Source organism: Poeciliopsis prolifica, unplaced genomic scaffold (genome assembly GCF_027474105.1).
Source record: "Poeciliopsis prolifica strain line A6 unplaced genomic scaffold, Auburn_PproV2 SCAFFOLD025, whole genome shotgun sequence".
In the NCBI taxonomy this organism is placed as follows: Eukaryota; Metazoa; Chordata; class Actinopteri; order Cyprinodontiformes; family Poeciliidae; genus Poeciliopsis; species Poeciliopsis prolifica.
In genome coordinates, this window is record NW_026562400.1 from 6,642,909 (window position 1) to 6,667,898 (window position 24,990).

Below are 24,990 nucleotides of genomic sequence, written 5' to 3' on the forward strand. Positions count from 1 at the left end.
TTGAATATAAGAATAACAATAATTCTTCTGATAAGTCCAGCAATTTTCCTCACTCCTTTCTGTCTCATCTTTTTCTTATGATTCTTCCATTGTTTTTCGTACTTTTAGAGTCTCAGGCATTTTGTGCACTTATAACAATGTGCACAAAATGCACTTTCAACATATTATGGAGCCCTAACGAATAGATTTTATAAACTGAATGAAAAGACCATTAGGACGCAAACTTTAGCACTGCTATTTAGCGACAGAAGCTAAATAGCTTACAAAACTTTACGTCATCTGTCTCCTTATCACAATTTAATTTTCTAACAAGAGTGTATAAATTATTTGAAGGTTTCTTCAATGCTCATTAAGCCAAATTAAGTCATTTACATGCATCTGACTAGTGTATTGGAAAAAAGACAGATATCAAAAACTGAATTTCAATCCGGCAAAAATCTCCTGAGTTCCCATTATACCACTAAGATTTAGGAATAAAAATTAGACAAAAAAGTCACTTTTCTAGCTAAAATTTATTTATTGAATATATTTACTGACAAAAAGAAAATAAGATCCCACAAATGCCCTGTCGCTTTAAGCTGCAAAGCTTGGACACAAGTGCCCTGATGCTCATGAGCCTGTTAAAATGGTGGCTTTTTTTGCAGACTTCGTTATGAAAGGTTAAGATGATTTAAAAATATTCTGGCTACTACAATATTGTCCCAGCATTCAGCCGCTTCCTGTAAATGACAGCCTTTGTTATGTGGTTGTGGTAAAGGGAGGTTCCAGATGAAGGGAGCAGACAGGAGACAAGCGGATTTAAAGCAAGAGTTACTAAAATTACATGTTCAACAACAAAAAATGCAAAGAAAGAAAACCATAATCACTCCTAAAGTATTTCCAACACTAAGCCAAATCCAAAGCTGATGAAATTGAAGCATTAAGATCTGAACAGATGGGAAGAATAACTGTAGGGAACACTACAATCCAACAGTACGGAGGTAATAAATCAGGAAAAACAAAGTAAAACTGAATGATTTAAAAAAAGCAAGAGTCAGAAGGGGAACTGTAATTAAAAAAATGACTTGAATAGATTATCAAAAGAAAACTAAAAACAAAGGGTCACTGAACACATCTCCTTATCTTCCTTAATTGGCAAAATAGAGCAAACTTGACAAAAATCCAAAACATAATAAAATACCCAAGATCATGAGAGGCTCTAAATATATTCAACAATTTTAATATGAAGAAGTTTAAATAACTACCAATGAATGTTAGAAGAAAATGTTAAATCATTACAAAAATATGAATATGGTCTCAATACACTACAGACATTTGTTTTTAATAGTCCACTAACCCAAATTTATTAAAATGTCATAGCATTAGACAATTATTACACTCAGACAATGAATGAATACAGTTTTTAATATGAAGTGGGGATAAAAAAAAAATGTTCTGGCTAAAAATATTTCCACCCTTGTCTTGCTTTTTACAATTTCCTCCTCTGATCCGCTTACATGTTGCTTTCCATTGGATTAAGACCTCTGTGAACTTCTCAAACATTCATGACCTCAAACAACTCACTAAATGTGTGATTTCCTCCAATTTCTGCAAGTTTGAGTCAATTATTTTCTTTGATAACTAGTTCATTCGGTAAAAAAAATTTATAAACAAGTAGCAAAATGTCTTTAGTAAGTGATAGATGGAACCCTACAAAGGTTCGGGTGCAATAATTTGACTCTACTCAAGTGAGATCCTGATCAAATAAAGTTCACAATGAGATTAGAAGAGCTGAGTTTTAATGCAAACAAGCAATAAAATCTGAATGGAGATGTAAAGTACAGTTTTAGAGTCTTCGTTAAGTTTTTTTTTTTTTTTATAAGATCAAGTCCAACAAGGTTCGAGAGAGCAGCTCCTGACCCAGATTAAAACTTTCAAACTAAGATGAAAAATTGCTCTTAAAGCACTTACCATTAATCAAATAAAAGTTTGCTCTGTAATGATGTTCCCACACAATCATGGAGTACTTCTGCAAAAACAACTTGTTATAAAATGTGGCAGAAACATGCAGTAGCTTCTTTTGTTCTGATAATAGGGTCAGCCACCAGAACGATCTGGTTTGGAAACACAGCTGCTCCTTCAAATTCAGCAACAGGATCAAGCTGACAATCCTACGGTCAGAATTCTTCCAGATGAATTTCCTTTTATTCATTATGCAAATAATTTAAAATCTGTTGTTTTGTCTTGCTAAACACTGTTTCACAAGTGGGAGATTATCAGTTTTTTTATATTTAACACTTGGATTAAGTGAGATAATGAGCAGAGGCTGATGTCTAAATCCCAGTAGAAGGCAAAAGACAGACTGAAACCTGCTCCAAATACTCGTATTTCTTTACTACTGTAACACTGTCCTTGTCTGTTATGTCCTTGTTTTACCGCTAACAAGTTATAGACCGACTGTCAGTTTGTGTTGAGCTCTGGATGACAGACAAGCTTGAACAGATGAATCAAGCTCTACAGTCTGGCTCACTGCATCCTGTGACATTGTAATGTAATTACGAAGAAAAGTCTACACAAAAATCCCTCCATATGAATGTTGCTCTGCCACTTCATCCCTCATTATGCTACTATGCTACTGCGTATGCCTGCAATGCTATAGACTTAAGTACTCTGAGCATTAATACTTTTATTTCTAATTCCTGAAATAGTTTCAGTAATAAAACAGAAGTTAATTGGTAAAATAACCATATAAACACATTTCACGATTGCTGGAAAAATTTATTATCCCCCAAGTATAAGAAATGTGGGAAAAGAAACTTCCCATAGAAATATGAGATTAAAACACTTCATATTTTTAACACCCAAGTAAACTAAGTAAGCAACAAAAACACATCAGTAGTGCCTCATTAAAAAATAAGTAAATAAATAAGAACACAAACAGCATGACAATTCTGTTTCTAAAACACTATTTTTTCTGAATTGTCTTTAGCTATGTTTAGACAAACTGATTATATCACAGTCATTTTGAGTGGTCTTGGAAAACTTATTGAGCCAGTAGCACTTTACCATTTGTATAATAAAACAGCATGTTGTGACAGCTAATCAAAGATCCAGAAAATCTTTGGACAAAGGCAGCCATGCGTGACAGGTTTGCTGAGGGTTTTGTGGGAGACATAGTAAAACTGTCTCATCCACTGAGAGAAAAAACAGCAGCAGCTCATATTTATCCACTGTTTAAAGATGCCGTCATAGGATTTTAAAATAATCCGACATGCAATCACATCTTTCAGGGCCCTGAGCAGCCCTTAACCCGGATCATTTATAGTAGTGTGCCTTAGAGTACATACATATTTGGAGACTTAATTCATACTGTCATCGGTGAGTTGTATCCAACTTCCCCAGAGCAGAGAAAGTGGAAGTCGTTCTTTTAGTGGTGAAGGAATGAGGGGGTGAATCTGATGGATGGCAGATGACACTCGCGCCATAGTTCACTGTGAACTGTAAATCTGTCTCTCTGTCTTTATGATTGGTGACACTGCGGCTGTAAGTGGCTGCTTCAGCACGGGCTGCAAGTGTTGCAGATCCCACTCACTAACTTCTAGCCACCACTAAACAATCATAAGTTTACTCAAAGACGAATCATAAACCATAACTGCCTTTCTGTGTTCTTCACTAGAAGAAAAATAAAAAAATAAACGTTCTGGTGTAAAACCTATCCTTTTCATGACCCAAAAACTGGCAGTAATCAAGACTGCAGAGCTCTCAAGAATAACACACAAACAACATACTGTCAGAATGGTTTAACTTAGATCATAAATTAGAAGTTCCCATTATTGGAATAAAGATTTGGACACTCAACTCTTACATTTACATTAAATTCTCCCGAAAAATTCTGTAAAAGGGTCAGTATGTTGACTGCTATCAGGACATCTTATTAACTTGACTGAATAAATTATGAGTTTCACTTTCTCATGGTAAACACCAATTTGGGATAATTAAATGTTCTATTGACTCTTTTGAAAAAGCACAAAAGCAACAAACATTCTTACTCTTGTAAAGAGAGAAGCAAGAGGAGAAATATTTACTTTTTACTTAGACTTAAGTACAAATATAGAATGCAAGCCCACTACGTTTTGTTTCAATTTAGTCAAGTGCTTATTTTGAATTGTGCATTTTTGCCATTTTGATTTCTAGAAATTAGCTCTTAGCCAGATGAGCTGATTTCAGTCAGCAGAAGTTAATTAATCCGGCACTCAGCCTGCAGTCAGTTGCTGAAGAGACATGTTGCTTCCAATTCGTAGGAGTGACACGAGTTTTCAAAAATTAAGTGCTTCACAACTACAAGAAAAAAATTGCCTTTTATTTTATTTTTTTTAGAAAAGTCTTCCCATAAGCATGTTGAATTTAATTTTACAGATTTTAACATAACCAGAGATTAATTAAAATGTATGTATTATAATGATTGTATATTTATACATATAATTTGGAACTGTTTACCTTGCAAAGTAGTTTGAGTTGACATTTATTGTGAACTGGTGCTTTATAAATATACTAAATTGCTCAACTGAAGTTAAAGTCAAGGAAACCTGTATTGTCCCTGTTTTAGCCGACTGAGCAACAGTGGACAGTAACAAGTGGGGAGCGGGATGATGAACGACACTGTGCCTCAAATAACTGTAGTTTCTCTATCAACTGTTGAAATGGTGTATGTGAAACCACATTTAAAACCTTAATACACTTTGATAATGTTTACGCTCTCAAGCCAATAGAAAACACATCAAGATAAAAATGAAAGCTAAACGTAAGGAATATGTTCTCAGCCAGCACAGCATAAAGTTTGGAGTGTATTGTTGTAAGATGCTGTGAATAGATTGAGTAATTGGCCTACATTTAGAATACTGCACTCAGCAATACTTGTGTCTCCATGTTTGTCATAATCACATTTTACTGCCATGTTTTATTGCGTTCTTTAACCACAGCCCAGAAATGACCTCTCTGATCTACCAAACTTAAAAATAAACATACAAATGACCCGATGCACTTGACTGGCTGTGGAGAATCACTCAAAAACCAGCCTTGCTGGCACTTTCTCTGGCCTCCACTCAAGCCAACATAATATCTGTACTGGCAACCCTTGGCTGCTCCTGACTCGGTCTCCAGAAACTCTCTCAATGAAAGTGTCATGGCCTCTTCTATCGTTGTCTCTCCCACAGTTTTTCTATCTATGGTGTCCTTTAAACCCCTCTTCCACAGTCTTTGTGGTATTTATTACATTTTCTGCCTCGTAAAGGCCTTTCAGTGAATCTCAGAATCCTATCAGTCGATAACACGGCGTGGCCTGTGGCCACACAGGACGCTGTCTCCGATCCCTGCAGAAATGTCCTGAACTTTGGAAAACTGTCAAATGCAGTTAGAGAACAGAAACACAACTCAATAAAAACTCAATAGAGCCACTATCAGGCCCACCCATAAAAAGTTCATTAAGTTTATGTAGTAAGGGGCAGCAAGTCTGTCACACATTGAAAAAAGAAGGAACTACTCTTCATTGCCAACAATGAAGAGTAATTCATTGTTAAACTTTAAAAATAAAATGATAAATGTTAGCAAAAAGTGTTAAGCATACAGAGTGGAAGAAAATGTGTCAAGATCTGGGCTTTGACTCAATTCAGACTTTCTTCATTCTCAGTCATTCTTTTAAATATACTGGCATGTTCTGAGTCACTGTCATGTTGCACAGTCCAGGTCTGCTTCAGCTTTATTTTATTTTGCAGAGCATCTCATATTTTCCAGGAGCAGTTTCTGATAAACAGAAGTATTTTTAATGCATTATCTAAAAAAGAACTCATTCTAGTCTTCGTGTTTTTCTTAAGTAGCTAAGCGTTCCTTCTTGCACAACTTTTGCTCGAGTATAAAATTCCATTGGGTTTTTGGAGACTTCTTTTAGCATCTTGAGGCCTGTTTCCAGGGTGACTTAGGTGCTTGTCACCCTGGATCTGTGCCTGGTGATGGTTGTATGTCCTCCACTTGAACACTTTTCCACTTGGACACTTTAATCCATACAGTGAAACAGGTGATGTTTAATTATGTCTAGATCTCATCAAATTCCTCACAAAACTAAATAGGTGCTACAATATTTTTCTGGATGGCCAAAGATAAGTTTGCAATATTGTTTTGCCTACAAAATCTGGATGCTTCTGATTAAAAGTGTTTTTTTGTTTGTTTGTTTTTTTGGCTGCAGAAAATTATTGCCATTGAATAATTTTAAGAGTAATATAGTTTAACAGATTATTGACCATTTCCTCCCAATGAAAAATCAGTACTTTAACATTTTAAAATGCATCTATTTGTAGGAAAGCGATGACACACAATAGAAGGACTGGAAATATATTTTTGTGGTGCTTTGTATTTCTGGTGGACAGTCCATTCAAACACACTGGGAACAACATGGACAATAAGAGCAAAAGCCACAGCTTTTTGTCCAACTGTGTGGCTTTTATTTATTTTTATTTTTTTTTATAGTTCTTGGGGTTTTTTTCCAGGTGGGTAAACCATAAAAGAGTGCTGACAGATTTCTGTAGACATGTCAGTTATACAAAACTAAAAAAGCCCAAAATCTCATATTGGAAATTTAAAGGTTGACTAAATGTGTCAACAGATGATTCTTTTTTTTTTTTTGCATTTTCTGCTCCTGTCTCTTCAGAAACATTAATGAACGGCACAGACAAGCTGCCCCTATTAGAAAATAAATTAATGAGACTCTAATCATCATTACCTTGTTGATATGTTACTGCCCTGCATATGGATGAAGAGCCACAACCCTCCCTTTTTTCAACTTTAAATTGTGTTTAACATTCCATGTCTTAAAAGAAAACAAAAAAGTTCAGGAAAAATTTCTCAGTTAAAATAACATAGACTTGCACCCTGATTTTTATAAATTCTGTTAATCTTAGAAATTATGTATTTCATGCTCCCTCAATAAATCATAAATGTAATCCCTAAGGGCAAGTTTGTGTTTTTTGAGGGTTTTTTTTGTAATGATAAATATTGCAGGAAAGAAAAAAGTTACCATGTTCTCCAAAAGCCAAACAATCTGAAATAGATGAGGAACAAACTACATTTTGTAAGACTGGGAAAAATAAGCATTGTTCTTCTCTCAGAAATGTTAATAAATGCTGCACATTTCAAGGGATCCACAAAAAGCACTTTATTTAATACTTTTAATAAAGTACTCAGAGCATTGAACACTTTATTCTACACTTTTAATAAAGCAATCCCATTATTTACAGTCACACAGAAATGTGTTTATAGACTTTAATAGAATTACAACGAACTAAGAAAATACACTTTTGAACAGAAAGCAAAATGACTCACCGAGTTTAGATCCAAACTAGTCTGCACCCACTCCTTGGCATCATTGTATTCGTCCATCAGTCCCATAATATACAACGTGTCCAGCGAGTCCACAATAGAAGCTCCTCTGAGCCCACCTGTAAAACACAACAACGATTTTAGACAGAAAATTAAAATAGAAGAAAATCACACACTAAAAGCATAAACCGTAATGTATAAACCAGTACAAAGGTTTGCAATTGAATTGTTTTTTCACATAAATTGTGCCTAATAGTAATGATCTTTAAAATCATATGCCAATTTATCACACATTTTCTAGATGTTCTACAAAACCATCAAAATAATTAGTATTCTATATTTTTTTTCTTTGCTCACAACAGTTGTCACTAGCAAAGTGACAACTACCTACCACAGATTAAAAGAAAAACTGAAGTAATCTGTTTCTCATATTGCATTGCATGTTATGTTCATTTTGGAAGAGATCACATTTATGGACATTTATTTCATTGTGTATTGTGAAACTGACCATCTGTCCTTGAAAATTAGACACCCAGCTTCTCTATCTTTTTGCAAATCCTCTCTGAAAACTGATCTGCTCTCTCTGGCCTTTGACACCTTATGAGTTTTTGGTTCTGGCTCATTCCTTATATATTTGTTGTTGTTTTTCTTGTTTATTTTTGTTTTGTTTTTCTTTTGCTAACATGATACAGTAACAAACTATTTGATAAGTAATTTACACAGTTAGTTAAATGATCATCAAAATCATCAAGAATATTTATCAAACATATTAGTCAATCAAAAGCAACTGTAACAGTCCAATGCAAGCAAGCGATTATCGACTGTTGCAACATGCTTAGCCAGGAAGAGTAAATGTAGCAAGTCCATGACTTGACTTAATGCAAGAATTTATTTCCTTAAATAGAAACTTTTTAAACCACATTGAATAATAAAATAAACTTAACTGCATAAGTAGGATCAATTGGATTGAAAAGACAATTTTTTGTAAAGTGACTTGAGATGACATGTAGTGAATTGGCACTATGTAAATAAACTAAGTTGAAAGTTTAATTTGAAACTTGTGTTTTTATTGTGAATACTGTATTGTATTTTATTTATTTATTTTTATATTTTTATATATAGCAAGGTCTTGAACTGGAATAATCTCTGAGGCTTCTAAGAAATTCCCTCAAACTAATTTTTCAGTAAATTTTGAAGAATGTATAGTTTTTACAACACGGAATGACGTTTGTTTTTACTGATAAGAGGGAAACATTAAATTAAGGTGAACAAATACTGAAGCTCAACTCTTAACTGTTAATATTTTGACTATCAGCAAAACTTTTAAGGAAAGCTGAAAAACGGAAAAGTCCCTGAAGTGTTGAGTTCTCTAATTACAGCAGTGATGCTAAAAGATAAGAAAATTGCTTGGAGAAGCCCAGATGAGAATCATCCTCTCTCGAAGATTATTAAGCATTCATAGCAACACATCACTCACAGTCACATGAAAGTCAAGTTATTTAGGAATCAACCAGCAGAGCAGGAGAAAGAAGTGATGGACTGGATCTGGATTAGAATGAGCTGAAGAATTTCCTTTTCTATCTCTATGTGCCACCATGTATGTGCACTTATTTTTATGAATCTCACTGGTTATTTCTTTTTAGAATCTAAATGAAAAACACAAGAAGGAGTTAATCTAATCCTGTTCCCATGCTTGCACCAATTTTCTTCTGATAAGACAAAATGTTATACAAATGCAGCTTAAGTTCACAAAAATTGTCTGGTACAGTTACTCACTGCCCTTACTGAATAACTGTGCAAGGGTTGATGAACAAATAATAAACATTGTAGTTTTAATAATAAAGAATTGGTGAAACAAATTGATACACTTGGAGCCTCAAACTGTATACATTTCCAAACACAAAAGAATGGAAATTGCCCTGGTTAACTGAGTGAGGTGATGGAAAAAAAAATATGCTCATCCCTGAGAACAGGCAAGCCAACTTAAGATGACTGGATTGAACTGATGCAACCATTCTGCAACCTGGGACATCAAAGACTGTGGTTCTTATCAGGAAGCTCACCAAATATGCAACCGGTAACCATACCTTTGGGCCTCAGAACCCAAATCTGGAAAAAAAAAAAAATAAATCACACAAATCTCACTACTCATTCTGGATTGATTGCTGAAGCTGGATTTACAATGAGTACAAGTGTGGAATAAGATTTTATCAAACAAAAAATATATTTTTGCTCAAATGCTAAAAATTGTTGTAGTATTTTTTGTGTATTTTCTTCTATAACACTTTACATCCACAGTTTATGTAGCAAGAAACAATTCAAATTGATTGTTCATCAGTATTATTTGTAAATTTAGGAACAGTGTTAGTTGCAGAACCTAATGTACATCAGGACCTGATGTACATCTAGTCTTCAAACAAGCATAACTAAAAGATATAATAGAAGGAGGCCAACATAATGACTAGTTGATAATTCAGACTAGTATTTCTCATTTGTAAAGACCAGATATCTGATATTGCAGCCAAAAAACCTACAAATCTTGAGAAAGCAATGTCAAAATCCACCATAGCTCTTACTTTAGTTTTGTGAAGGGTATAACTACTAAAAATAGCACTTCAAGAACAAAACTAAAGGGAAAACAGGTATAACAATCAGACCTCCAGAGATCTTAATCAATATCACTACTTCAATTTATTGTACCATAGTCATTTTTATGACTGCACAGCTCATTTGTAGCCATAACGCTGCCATAGTTATGGGAAGGGCTCAGCTTTACAGTATCACATGAACCCACAATATGCTGTGATAAACTTTTCTTCTATCACAAGTCACTAAAATAAGAGAATGTCATGGTACATGGATGGTGCACTGGTTTGGGTTTCACAGGCATAATGTTGTAACATAATTACAGTCCGAAACTAAAACAAACTATGCTATCCTCACAAAGTTTCAGCCGACTGCAATCACAAAACCTTCCACTTTCTGAGCATCCATGTTTCCCTGATGAAAGAGCATCTCATAAGAGAGCAGCGCTAGTTGACAGAAGACCATCTGTTGAGGTTACTGAGCATAGCTTGGCATAGTGAGCTGGATGTTAGCATCATGTATGAGTAATGCTATTCTGCCTGCACTACTTTTGCAGAAAAATGAATAAAAAAAACATTTTCAGATGCATCTGACTTGACTTTACTTATCAAACGGTCTTATGACTTCTAAAAACAGAGGCAGCTGAAAAGTAAAAGCTGAAGAATGAGGTGCGATCAGATATCTAAAGACCTCTGGTTATCCTAACCCAGGAGTACAGCTCCGTAGCTTGAGGCAAACTAGAGGAGTGTGGAAAATTCCTTTTGAAAACAGCAACAGAGCTTAGAAGATTGATTGACTCCAAGGATACGGGGAGCAGATCAATCCATCATCGTGGACTCCGTCAGTTTCCTTGTTCTTAGACTTTATTTCTTTCTGTGGGCCTGAGCTAAAAATGGAAGCACAGTCACAGATCCTTGTGAAGACATAAGCAATTGAAGTGCCTTACTATGTATTTATTAAGTCAGACCAAAACACAGACACACAGCAGAATTTAAATGCTGCAGCCATAAAACCATGAACTCTCCTTAGTACAGCCTTCTGAAGCTAAATCAACAAAAAAGTTAAATTATAATATCATTGTCCCAACTCCTTTAGATTTTTTAAGTCATTAGCAGAATGCAGGTCAATTTTTGTAGAGGCATCACAAAGCAATTCTATAAAAAGTTGACATTATTTAGCCAAGGTGGGTTTTTGAGTCATTTTTATCTACAATATATTTTTCAGTTGGTTTGCTTAAAATAAATAAATAAATAAATAAATAGCCACAATGTGAATCCCTGGGCATATCAATTTACACATAGCAAACTTTACATTTCTCCTATTTGCTGGAGTACAAGAAAATAAAATATTTCAAAATATGTATTGCAGATTAAAAAGAAACGGTGAAAGAACCTTGTCAACAGTAGCCTCACAACTTGGTCAAATTATTTCTAAATATCAACTAAACACTAATCTTCATAAAATGTCTTGTGTTGAACTATTTGGATGTTTGATGTCTACTATTTTTGTGTGCGTGTGTGGGTTCGGTACTTTGTGATATACGTCTGGAAAGGTCCTAAACAAATAAGGTTTTACTTAATATTTTCTGTGAGGTGTAATAAATATGCTTATTCTAACTTAAAATGTTTAAAATGATCCAACATCTCATTGTACAGCATTTTAGTACAAAAAAAGGAAAGTCCGTACAGAGTAAAAGTACAAATATTTGTACCTCTGAGATGCAGTCGGGTGACTCAGAAAAGGCTCTCAATGTAAGAAGCCTCAAACATTTGACATCTGATCTGGAAAACTTTCCTCAGACTGATGTCAACCAGAAACATATATATATATATATATATATATATATATATATATATATATATATATATAATATATATATATATATATATATATATATATATATATTTATCCTGGCAGTTTCTGGTAGATGGATTTAAAAAAAAAAGCATTTCATGGAAATCATTGAAACAGAATGGGATATTAGGTAACCCTCTACCTGAAAAGGTAACTTTTTCTACAGCAAAAATATTTTGTGGATTATGTAAAATCAGGCATAAACGAGACACTGAAATGTGAAGAAAATAAGAAAATAACTGAATAGTTAATGGGGCCATAGTTCCCAGACTTTATGTGTTAAACATAAAATAAAAAGCCATTAGAAAGTCATGGGTTATTCGATGTTTATTAATTATGATAATCAGTGGAGTCAGTGAAGTTATAATAGACAGGTCAGGCCCACATGATAAACTCTAAAGCTAGACTTTGTTTCATGGTCTTACTGGCTTTTCTTATTGAGTGAATACATAGTATGGTATTTAATCCCTTAGAGGTTTGATTCAGAGGCAACATTACCCTGTAATTTAATTTAGCTGGCACATTCAGTATGATAATGCATACAAAATATGTGGCAATATTCTTAAAAGGAAATCCTGTGCCTATTTAAAATTCATCTGGAACTGGAATTAAAAGTGCAAAGCACTAAGCAGATAAGAGGATTCAGATTTCAAAGATGGATTGTTTAAATTCACCCAGGGGAAAACAGAAAAGTCAGGGCTATAGTTTTGCATTTTAGCAGCCAACTCATAACATTAATTGATACTTAAACTTTAAAGACGGGATCAATATGAAAGGCACGCCACAAACATCATAAAAGTGAATCTAATTGGTACAGATGTAGGGAGTCACCTAATTATGTTGTCCTGTTATCAGAGTTTGGCAGCATCCTATTATTAATCAAAAGGCCAATCAGTGGCTTGTTAGCACTACCTGGCACTACAGAGGGTTAGCAGGCACTCACGTCTGTGTGATGTTAATAAAATCTAGTTGTTTGCTATTAGAAGCAAAAGCTCAAAAGGTGCACAGAGGAGGAGACTGTAGCTTAGCGGACCTTTGATGGAGAGCAAAAACAGAGCAACTGTGGGTGAGAAGAAAGTGGATTTTGAGGGAGAAGGATTAAGTTGGGTTACTGTACAGAACAGAGCCATGAGAAACAGTGATTGAGAAATGCCACGACCATCAGTCAACTCAAGCTTTCACAGGAGACTGGAATACCAAAGCTGTCTTTCAGCCTCCTTGGGAGGAATACGATATATAAAAAATGAAGGAGGAAGCAGAAATTCAGGTGGACATTTTTACAAAAAGGACCTTGTCTTTTAGCTTATTTTTTATCCAACCGCAGAGTCAAACAAAGTGTTTTTAGAGTAAGAATAAATCTGCTAACGCACCAGAGGGATATGGTTAATCATCTCATCCCATCCATCATCTTTTGCTTAATCTGGAATCGGGTTGTGGAGGCAGCAGCCTAAAGAAAGATACCTCCACTTCCCTCCCCCCAGCCACTATGTCCAACTACAAATAGACCCAGATCTACACATTCTCTGAATTTTATGCAGTGAGTTTCTGTTTTGCCACCGGCTATTAAACTTGGCCAGGTGTTATTTGAAAAGAACTATTAAAATTTACAGAGCTTTGTAAAATGTGACTGAGAGAAAGGATATGTGGTCTCTATGTTGGTTTTGCAGAAATTTTCCTCTCAGTCTCTCTTTAGCAAAAATATTACCACCTATCTTGGACATTTCCCCAGAGTTCAGGTCAATTTCACAGTGAGATCATTCTCTCGGAGTTCATTTCCACATTTTGTCATTCCATCTATTCCTATTTGTACTATGTCATTAGACTAGTTTTCTAGATATATAGCGCTCTTTTTTTATCCACAGTACACAGATATTCTTTGTTTTCAGGCACTTGCTATACCTGGGATGATGAAGGATGATATTGTTTTTCATGAAAGTTGATTTATAGTAACATCTTCAATAGTGATGTTTCTATAATAATGATTTAGATTTTGATTAAAGATTGGAATCTAATTATTTAAATGCATTAAATAGGGGGAAATTTGTGGTTATTTGAATCTATCTGTAATAATAGTTAAAACCATTAAAATTAGCAATTCCACAGATTGTATGCCTTGCAATTAAAAGGTGGTCAACTTAGGCGTGATATCATTGCCTGATCCAAGCAATAACTTCCCAGTTAAACAATATCAAGTTAAACATCAAAATACACATTCCCACCTCCAGAGAGACACGTAAGAATGTTTCTGGAGCTAAAGAAAATAAAAAAATCTATTCAAAGAAAATAGTCACAATTGCTTGCCAACAGTTTTAAAGTAAAAACATCACCCATCATCACAGTTCTGGCTGAATCAAGATCCCTATTACACATAATATGTAACAGATGAACATCAAACTTGTTATATCACTTTAAAATGTTCCACTTCACAAACTGCAGCAATTTGCTGCCAACAATTTTGAAAAACTCAAATGTTCTAAAAACAACAGTTCACTAAAATTAAGCAGGAACCACTGCAAAAGTAACTAAAACATATGGAAATGTGAAATTCATTATTTAACTTACAACACAACTCTCGCTGAGTAATGACACTATTGGAAACACGGCAAATTGAGCATACACTTGAATCTAATAAAGAAATGAAACTGATTAACACTCTAAAGAATTTTAGTTACTTGCTGGAACAGTGCTTTATACGCCACGCACACTTTTTGCAACAAAATCTTCTCCATAAATATACAATTTGATGCCTTCGGTACACCATACTATTTGATCTCTTCAGACTGGACAAATGACCCATAAATCACACTTTATTCTCCCTTTTCTCAACAAATTTTATCCTCAAAAGGAATTAAAGTGTGCACTTCTGGAGTGCATTAAATCTGAAAAGCTCTGAATTAAAGCAAACACAGTTTTTGGGTCTTGTGTTGATTTTTCTTTATTCAGACAACAGATGCATATTTAAAAGGTGCCTCAAAGAGTCAGTGATAACCACTGAGACAGCTGTTTGAAGAGCTCTGTTTACTGAATAACATTGTTTAATTTCTAAAGCAATGTTATTGCTTCAAGCCATATGAGGAGCTGTGTGTATTGTTTGAGACACTGATGTAGCACCACTGTCCATGAGGGTGCAGCAGAAGATGAAGATATGTAGGCGGTTTAAAAACTAACAGCTCTCACTGAAATGGTAAAAACACAGCAGACAAGCTGCATGACTGCTGACATGTAACATGCTGTGAACTCAGAAACCCAGAATCTTATTAGTACTCCAGTTTCAATTTCTGATACTTTTGACTATATAAGATTTTATCTGCTGGAAGAGTTACAGCTATGCTGTAAATCATTAAATATTTATATTTTATCACCTTTCATATTTTTTTCTTGATGCCTTTGCCAGTAAAAATACTGAGTGATGCCCTAATCATTGAACAAACATCACCTTCAGTGATGAGCAGCATAATCAGTGCAGAGTATTCAGAGGCAGAGTGCTTCCATATTCTGGTAATACATTTATAAGGGCTATGCTACCATGGTTACAAGAAACCTGCATACAAATAATCTTCTTAGCATCTGTTTAGTATATTACAGCAACTACAAACGCTGTTAAGACTCTCTGCATGAATTATTACCAGGAAGGAACCTCATGGACAAAATTTCAGGCAGACATTCACAATCTCACTCCCTTTCAGGGTACACAGGCTTCCTAACGTCCCTTCAACGTGTCTCCATTTTCACCATTATGATAATCACCCCATCAAAGTGCCCTGCAGAGGAACATGTATCAGCTGGCGCTCTGTCCCTGCCAGAGCAGTTTCTTGGCAAGACAGTGGAAAGGACAAAAAAATTGATACATAAAGGGAGATTAGAGCCAGAGCCAAAGTAAAGTTGATCAATTATGAGGCATGCCGAGCAAGAGACAACAGAGCAATATTTCTCAGATTGAATTTAGCAATAAGAACTTAATTTTTAAACAAATAAAACATAAAAATGCTGAATCTAGCACAAGTCCTGTTTTCAAATGGTTTTATATTAAGGGTGCATTGAAAATTTTTCTTAATTTAGGGAAATTAGTGATCAACTTAAACTTATATGTGAAACCAATCTTATCCACTGTTTTTAGCTACCTCCACAAAAGCATGAAATTCAGCCATCATCTCATTTTGCTTTGTTATTAAAAAAACGGCTGACTAACACACCAGGTAAAATCTGCACGTGTGTAGTCAACAACAGTCACCCCACATTTGCCAATCCAGCAACTTTGCTGCTATATGTATCAACTTTTCAACCAAAAAACATTGGTATTGGCCAAAATCAAAATCGGCAAGTAAGGATTGTTAAGGATCAGTGATCAGCCAGAAAACTGCAATACATCTTTTTATGGATTAAACCCTATTCCTCCTTGTTTGTGATTCATTCTTTTGTAAGTAGACTCTTGTGAAATATGATAGATTATGACCCTCCAAGGAAACTTGAATATTGCAACAACTTCCTGGTAGTAATTGTTATTTGTTGGAGTCATTGAATAGGCACCTATGCAGACTACAAGTAGATACATGGAAATTATGTAAATCCTTACATTTAAAGAGGTTATAAATTTTCCCCAAAGATAGTTAGAAATCATCCCTGACATGGTGAAAACATCTATTTTAGCCATTGAGGAGTTTCAGATCAGAAAAGCTTTGGGCTAAGGTTAAAAACCTTTTTAAAAAAGTAGGATTTATATCTTGGAGCAAAACATTGGAGCTTAATAAGGACAATTGACAACATTGGACCATTAGACAGTCACATTATTTTTAGGTAGAAGTTATTTTGTTTATTTTTATTTCTGAGGGATATATAGCACTACAACGGAGAGTAACAACACAGTTTAATTGGCTACTATGTTTGCAGTTTATGTAAATCTGCAGTTTCCCCAAATCTTGCCTTCCTTTTGAACATTAAGCAGAATAGCACACATGCTTAATGTTGATTTTAGTGTTTGGAATTGGGCTAAAATCTGGTACAAATGGCTTTCAGAAGGATTATTTCAAAACTCTGAAGGTGTTAAATTCTAAGTAGCCAATCAGCACATTCTCACATGGATTAATCAAATCACAAACAAACACAAAATGCTCACTGTCCAGACATGATTAGCGAGGCTCTAGACTTCAAACTGCATGCTCATGCACACACACGCACGTGCTCACACGTCAATCTAATTGCAGCGATTTAATTTGCAACTCTGGGAGAGCGTGGCGTGTCAGCGCAACAGCCCTGTCTGATATGACAGCCGCTCAGATGAGATTACATATTGCATTCAGTGCAGTATCAAACCCCTCTCCTCCGACTTTTCCAGAAAAAAAAAGCCTGTCTTGGACTGATCAACATACACAGCAGCACAGTGAGAGAGGAGGAATCATACATCTGATGCTCTGTCAACCTACAAAACCTGATTACAGATGACATCTAGAGACTCAGATTAGGCAGCTGATAAAGATGCTGAACACATCACATTCAGCTAGCTTCAATGTCAACCCGACTAAAAGTATACACAGGGAGGAAATAAAAAAATATATGTAATTAAATTGAGATCTAAGGCCTTGTGATTATTCAAAAAGATATAAAATATAAAAACTCTCTTCTAGTAATTTGATTTTTTTGCACTTTCACAACATGCAAATACTTCCCATCTAGAACAGTATACTCTAGTTGATCTGAATGCATCTTTCCAGCTAAGTAGCTTCAAACGGAAATAGATGCAGCCCAACTGATTTAGCAGAGGTGAAATAACTTGTTGACAAAGAGCACCTGTCAGATGGAGAAATTAAATCAGCCATCGTAAAAGAGTAGAGGCTGCACTTCATTTGTGCAGTGCTGCAGCCATTTAAAGGCAGAGCAAGAACCTGGAACAACATTGACATGTGAGTTCGCAGAGTGCATCCATAGTGGATGCTCAAACGCATTGGTATGCTTTGAGCATCAAAGCAAAACGCATTGGCATGGAGAATTAATAATAACATAGAAAAAGATTTTAGTTGAGGTGGAAAGATCAGTATTTTTTAAAGTTAAATTACAAAGCATCCTAACAAATTTTCACAGATACATCTTGAAATTCTTAACCAGCTGAACTGTAATAAGGTTATCTTCTAACCCTTTCTATCTGCTGCTGTTTCCACTTTGCCACAGGCTGTTGGAATCTTTCAACTACATATAAGCTCCAACACCACCAGTGCAATGCTACTCAGAAATTGTGAAGTCTGACAAAAGCTTTGGAGGACCTTTCAGGAACTCTGGGTTTTCTGGTGTCTTTAACAAAAGAAAAGTTTTCACAGGACTTTGAGATGAATTGATCACAGATTTGTGGTGTATTTCATATCTCTGGTTTTGTAAAGCTTTGACATGTATTCACTAGTGTATTTTACTGAATACACTAGTGAATACACTAGTGAATAGTGTATTCACCATTATCTCTTTTGAGTCATGCTGGAAATTGTACTACTTCATTGACTTGCAGATTTTAATTTTAACCTTTATATAGTGCATTCCTTGATGGTTAATGTGTTTTTGGGAATGATTTTGACTATAAATTAGACTTTCACCATTTGATATTTAGGTTCTAATTTGACTGTCTGCCTGATATTTTCAGGACTTTTACTCAAACATAATGTCTTGTGTTTCTCCTGGCTTTGTATAACTCAAGATTAATAAAGGCCCAATTCACTGCTACAATTCATAAACATAATTAATTGTAAATTTATCTTAATTAATATTAATATATTAATTAATATTATGTTGGGTTAAAACAATTGTCTGCATGTGTTTTAAAAGTCCTTAAATGGGAAATGTATGGGGAAGTAGGACTAGTTCTATGTTTCAGATTAAAATCTGACAACTCAGAAAAAGAAAAATAACACCCAGGCAATATTACAGCCAGGTGTTATTACATTCCCAGGTGTTAATGTTTTGCGCATATAAGATGAAAAATTATTTACTCTTTGAACATTTTTCAACATCTGAATAATCTTCTTAACAAATACATTTAGTCTTTAAAAGGTAAATTCAAAACAAAAAAATATTTGACTCGTTACAAAATGAGTTATTTGCTTGGTTGTTGATACCACTGTTGCATTGCAGCAAGAAGGTCCTAGCTTTGAATTTCAGCCTGGTGTCATTCTGTGTGGAGTTTTCATGTAGTCCTTGTTCATGTGTGTTTTTTATCTGGGTGCTCTATATTCCTCTAACAGTACAAAAATATGACTGTTAGGTTAATTGGTCTCTCAATTGACATAAAATGTGAGTGGTTTGCCCTGTGCATCCCTGCATTGCTCTACAATAAACTGTCAATCTGTCCAAGCCATAATCTGCCTCTTGCCCAGCGACCACTGGATAAAAGCACCTGCACCCCCACATCTGCACAAAGATACGTATTTTGGACAATGGATGAACATTTTCTATGAATGGTAAAGCTGAAGGTAAAGAGTGTGTTTTTATTTAAGAAAATCTCTACAGTAATATTTATTGGAATATTTTTGTGCACTAGGGCACAAAACCGTAAACTTACAATGTACCATTATTATTTAAATAGCTGCCACTACATGCCGTTATATTGCTGATGTTTAAAAAAAGTACAGGCCTACAAAGGTAAAAAAAATAGGGAGTAAAACTAGGTTTTTGTTATCTTCAACAATATGGACTGCAGAGGTTGAAATGTCCTGATTTCTCTAGGGCTGTCAACGAATAGTTGGGAATAGTAGCCCCACTCTGCTTTTGTGAGGGACTGAGATAACAACAGTGCTGAGAGGAAACCGTAAGTCAAATGTCAGTAAATATAAGCAGTCCTGCATTTATATAACACAAACAGGATTATCGCATAAGTTACTGCAAGCATAGACATAAACACAATCATCTCTCAGGATTCATGACCGACAATCCACAATGATAAATGGAAACAAAGTGCACTGGTGAGCAGGTACACTGAGAGGATTTATTCTGTGACTTTATGAAAAATTTAGGTCGAGACATGATGCGATGAGCCAAAGTTATTAAAAGCAAGGTGTATTTTTAGCATCCAAAATAAGTGAATGAAGAAAAAAAGCTAATGCCGACATAAGCTTAAAGGCTTGGCAGAGAGGGATTGTGATTAAAATAGTCAAAACCTGATTACTTCAAGCCAAACAGCATGTCTGAATTTGTAGTCGCCTCCATGAGAGACTCTTGATTTACGTCATCAGTGATGATATAAACAAACTGTAAAAATAAGCAAACATTAAGAATAAATAATCATTATAGTTTGGAAGCATCGTCATGATGCTGAAAATTTGGCCTCATCCTTGAATTCATCAGTTTGTGAGCAGATTCTTACAGTTGCATAGAGGACAATCTCTGATAATCCTCTTGCTTCGTCATACATGTTTTCATCATCTTTACTATAATCTGTGCAAAAAAAGCTTGATTTATGGTCAGTTATTTTTTTATGTCCAAAAACAGAAGAACTGAAATAAACGGTAATAATAATAAGTACTATTTTTGTAACTTGCTTTAACAGGTCAGCAGAGCAAACCACACCAATGAATGGCATAGTAAGCAATGAATAAATGGGGAAAAAAAAGAAAAATTGAGTTTGAGGTCATTCTTTATTCTTTTGTTTGGTATCTAAGCTGCTTTTCTTCTTTTCCTAGATCTTCTAGCTTTTCATTCTTCAGCAAAGGAGTTAACCTAGGCTTAACCCTTTATGATATTTCTATTGTCATAAATTTATGACATTGCAACAAGCTGTTGGGTGGAAGTGCTGATTCCATTCTTGGTGTCCTGTGATATTTAACTGTTAATTCATGAATTAGCACAGACACTGAGGCAAACATAGCCAAAACATTTTATATGCAGAACAATTAACCATCTCAGAAGGTTATTTCCCACAGTACAGAGTGCATACTGTAAAAATTTTAGATTCATACAAATGGTTCAGACTATAGTTACCATTATATCTATCGTTTAATTGAGCTCATGGACATTTCTCTTCCAATGATGTTTACTGTAAAAGCTTTGTTTTCAAATTATTTACAGGAGTACCTGTATCATCACATTTAAATGAAACCTTTAAATATAAACTTATAAAATATAAAATATTTAGAAATCATGCTTTCCATTGTTCTTCAATTAGAGGAGTAATTGTATGTCACTTCTCTAAAAAAGAAGAGGAGTTTGAGTCAGCTGGGGAATAAAGTGTTCTTGTGACAAACATTTCATTACAACCTAATGTGTCCGATAAGTATTAAGCAGAACAAGCAAAAAAGTGCTGTTGCTCAACGGGAAAAACTGTTTCTTTGACTCTATATGTCAAACTCTTTTTTTTTATTAATTAATTAATTTTTCACAAAGAAAAAAAAAACGCAATTCCAGACTCTGTCAAAGGTAATTCAGAGAAAGAAAGAAAATTAGCCACATTTGAAACTTATTTTCTCAGGAAAAATACAACAACAGCCATCTGTCAAAAAAAAAAAACAACAAATATATGGTGAAAAATTAAATATCTAGTTATTCAGTCTACAGTTCCATTAAAAGTAAAATACAGGGACTAAATCCACACCTTATTCCAGTTTTAAAAATGTATGATTGCTCCTGTGTGTCAAGTATTATTACTCTCCCCTTTGTGAGAAACTGGAATTTCTCCAAGTAAAAACCACTGCCTCCAAAGCTTATTTTTAAATGTCATTGTCTGACTTTGGGGGTTTGAAAATGTCATAAAGGATTCCTGCTAGAATGGAGACCAATGCTGAACTTAAACCTCAAAAACAATAATAGCAAAGGCAAAACGCAATAAAAGAATGCTTTATGTGGGAAAAATTGAGGTGCCGCTGTTGGATTCTGTTACTATTATTGACACTTGTCAAATCTACAGCCTTCCCCATGTCAAAAGAAAAAATGTTATTTACCAAGAATCTCTGTGAAATGTTTAAGAATCAATAATACACTTCTTTACAGGTTAATAAAACTATATTGGGAGTATTATTATAGAATGTACACTGCAGTGAATTGAGACTTAAAGCATTTTATACAGCTCTTACATTTTATAGCATGGCAGGTGTGATTGTTCTACACTGTTATAATCCAAAACAGAAATTATTGACACGCTTAGAGCCTGAAACGTTACATACTGTATATTATCATAAGTACCTCTGGTTGCGCAATAAATGTCTCACAAACAGTGACTGTATTTTATTTAGCACCAATAGAATGAGGGGTTAATCAACAAACAATATTTGTAGACTGGACACAGCAAAAATAATAAAATGTGTTCTGTTGACAAAATAATGAATATTATAAGAATTAACCTGCGTCACAACCTTAGACTGAATATGAGAATAGACTGACACAGTTTTGGTATAAAAAATAAAACTAAAGAAAAAAATCAGAACAAAGGATTTCTGTGATGAACTGGGGGAAGTGTCACACTTCTTGGTATGCATTTGATGCTAGTTGTTTTAAAGACATATAATTGCATCTTGATGGAGGCCACTGGTTGGGGTAGAAAAGGAAAGTGGGTGAATTTTAACAATCTTCACAGCAAGTGAATGTAATGTGACAGGTGGTGACAGGCACCATTTGAGAAGACATTTGAAAGAACACTAATGAACCTCCCCTTCCCCCAAACCAGCTCACCTTCACAATGCCCCCTTCATGACCGGGCAGGAGACTCAGTGGGAGGTAATTGCAAGGGAGGGAAAACCTGTCTGCTTCGCCTAATGTGTGGGTGGGGGAAAGTAGGTAATCGTCCATGGTAGCAGTGGCCAGCTGAGTGCTTTTCATCAAAGTGTTCCTTTGATAACAAAAACGGGAGGAGTTTGCATATGAAGGGGGCCAAAAGGTTAAGACTCACACAACCATTAAAGCAGTTTTTATATATATATGTGCTGCAAATATACGCATGTCTGAGTTGCTCGACCTTCTTATGCAATGCTGTGTTCTGAGACTATGCCACCTTAGACGTCCTTACTCTCTCATTGTATCTCATTCTGTTGATTAGTGATGATGTAAGACATTGGAAATTTGTGAAAATCCTTTTTTTCTGAGGGGTTCCATAGACCCAGAAGATCTCCAGCTGCTCTATAAAATATTTATATAACCTTTTGCAGCACCTGCAGCCAGAGAAGACTGAATAATAAATAGGTACAGCTTCATCATTTGGGCCATCGATTCAAGCTAAATCGAGTTTTCAAACCACCTCTTTCCAGCCCCTCTGTTCTCTACCATGGCAGCTCTTTACATCATTTAAAGAGCTTTTGGGATTTCATAATAAACGGTACTGGTTTTAAATGGTCCCTGGCCATGCCATGAAAGAAAAGGTGAAGGGTTCAGCCCGTGTCAGTGGAAATGACTCAATCTGCAATCCAGAACTACTCTCAACCAAACTCAATGACCTTATGCTCTTTAATTGGACCTCATGGGAAGGTGCAGGAGGTCAAAAATAGGAGGTGAAGCAGGATGATGGAACAAAGTTTAAAAAAGAAAGATTAAAGAATTATAACGCCCAGCTACCATAATAGAAAACCATTTCTCCATGCATGAAAAAGGTCTTCACTGTGCCATTTGTAGCAGAGGGACAAAAAAGCTGTGTAGCAATTGTGCATAACAGCATGTGGCCAATCCCCTTAACAGCCATGGGACGTCTATTGTTGATGAAAAATCTCCCGGGGGAGGGAGGGGCGGCTGTTACACGTAATGTGATGTTCCCTCTTTTTTTCAGAACAATCACAAGTAGTGTCCCAAGCAGCTGTTGGACCCGCATTTAACGTGGTGAGCTCTTCAGTTAGTGACCCACATAAGCAGCCGCAGGAGTAATGACGCTCTTCATAGGGGGTGAGGAGGACATCTCTCTAATCCTCCACTTAGTCTGTGTGATTGGTTGGCTTCTTACTCCAGAGCAAAAGTAGACAGTGTCAGTATTATATAAAAACTCTAATAAGAATGCTATCGAAAACAAATAAAAGGAGTTATTGTCTAACTATTTAGACATCTTAGATGAGTGCTTTGTTCCTTTATCTCTGAAATCTGGAAAGTTAATTTATACTAATATATCTGCAAAAAAAAAAAAACTATGCAAACCCAAGTAAATCTTTAATGTTCAGTGTCAGAGAACTTTGCCATCTCAGGTTCAAGAACAAACTGATTATTTAGGAGTCATTCCACAAATAATAGAAGAAAAAAAAAATGTGCGCTATAGTCAGATGGGAACATAATAAAACTTTTCAGGAACAAAACCCCAAGCTGGGCTGTGCGTGAAACAAAGATTAATTGTGCGGAAAGCATCAAAGTATCTTAGATACTTAGACGAGTACATTTTATCCCCTGCTTAAAAACAATGAACTGTATCATCGCTGGGAGTTTGACCAGGATAATGATCCTCAACCTGTGGCAGTACAGAAATGGATCATCACACAAAATCTCAACCTTTTCTTGTGACAATTTCTCAGAAAACCTGTGAGGTGAGCTGAACAAAAGAGAGCATAAGAGAGTAGCAAGGCCTCTGAATGATTGAGAGAAATTGTCCAAGAGCGAATGATCAAACATCCATTTGTCTGTTTGCTTCTCTTGAAATAACACAAGAGTGGATGGCATCTGATAGGCAAAAGAATATTGGTAATAAGCATTGACAAAAGGCATAGCAATAATTGAGAAACTGATTTTGTGTAGAAAAACACCTTTGTTTTAATAAAACAAACTTAAATGTTTTCTACATTTTTAGGGTGAGATTATAGTTTAATTGTGGCGAGTGCTGTTTTGGCATAGTATGAAGCTATTACAATCAAAAAATGTATTGGACAGATTGACAGCAGATAAAACTTCTGACACATTCAGCAACTTTCATTTTGTATAACTGAAATAAATCTGCTATATCTTTAGAGCCAACACCACCTGATCACTAATCTTCCTGATGGAATTAGATAAACATATTGCGCAATGTAATAACTATTCATCTTCTCAACCAACACCTTAAAAATATCTCAAAACCTTTAAACGTCTTTTACCCTACATGGGCTTACAAACTAAACTTGTGAAATGTGTGAGGAGGTCAGAGCACTTCTGTGACCATAAGCCTAAATCTCAAAGGAGGTTAGCAGACGAGCTCAGTTATGTCTGTCCCATCTCTTTACTGAAACCAAAGTAAAATGTAAAACATCTCTAAGGTTTCAAGGACATCAGACTGACAATGTATGTTTACTTGAGGGA

At 35.2% G+C, this 24,990-nt stretch overlaps 1 protein-coding gene across 1 annotated transcript in view; it reads right to left on the reverse strand.

Annotated features, from left to right (window-relative positions):
* Nucleotides 1-24,990, reverse strand: part of LOC129370909 (mannosyl-oligosaccharide 1,2-alpha-mannosidase IA) — a 190,230-nt gene that overhangs the window by 71,751 nt on the left and 93,489 nt on the right. The window contains exon 3 of the mRNA XM_055047184.1: nucleotides 7,351-7,466. Within this exon, the coding sequence (XP_054903159.1) occupies nucleotides 7,351-7,466 (116 nt within the window). The remainder of the gene's footprint in view (nucleotides 1-7,350; nucleotides 7,467-24,990) is intronic.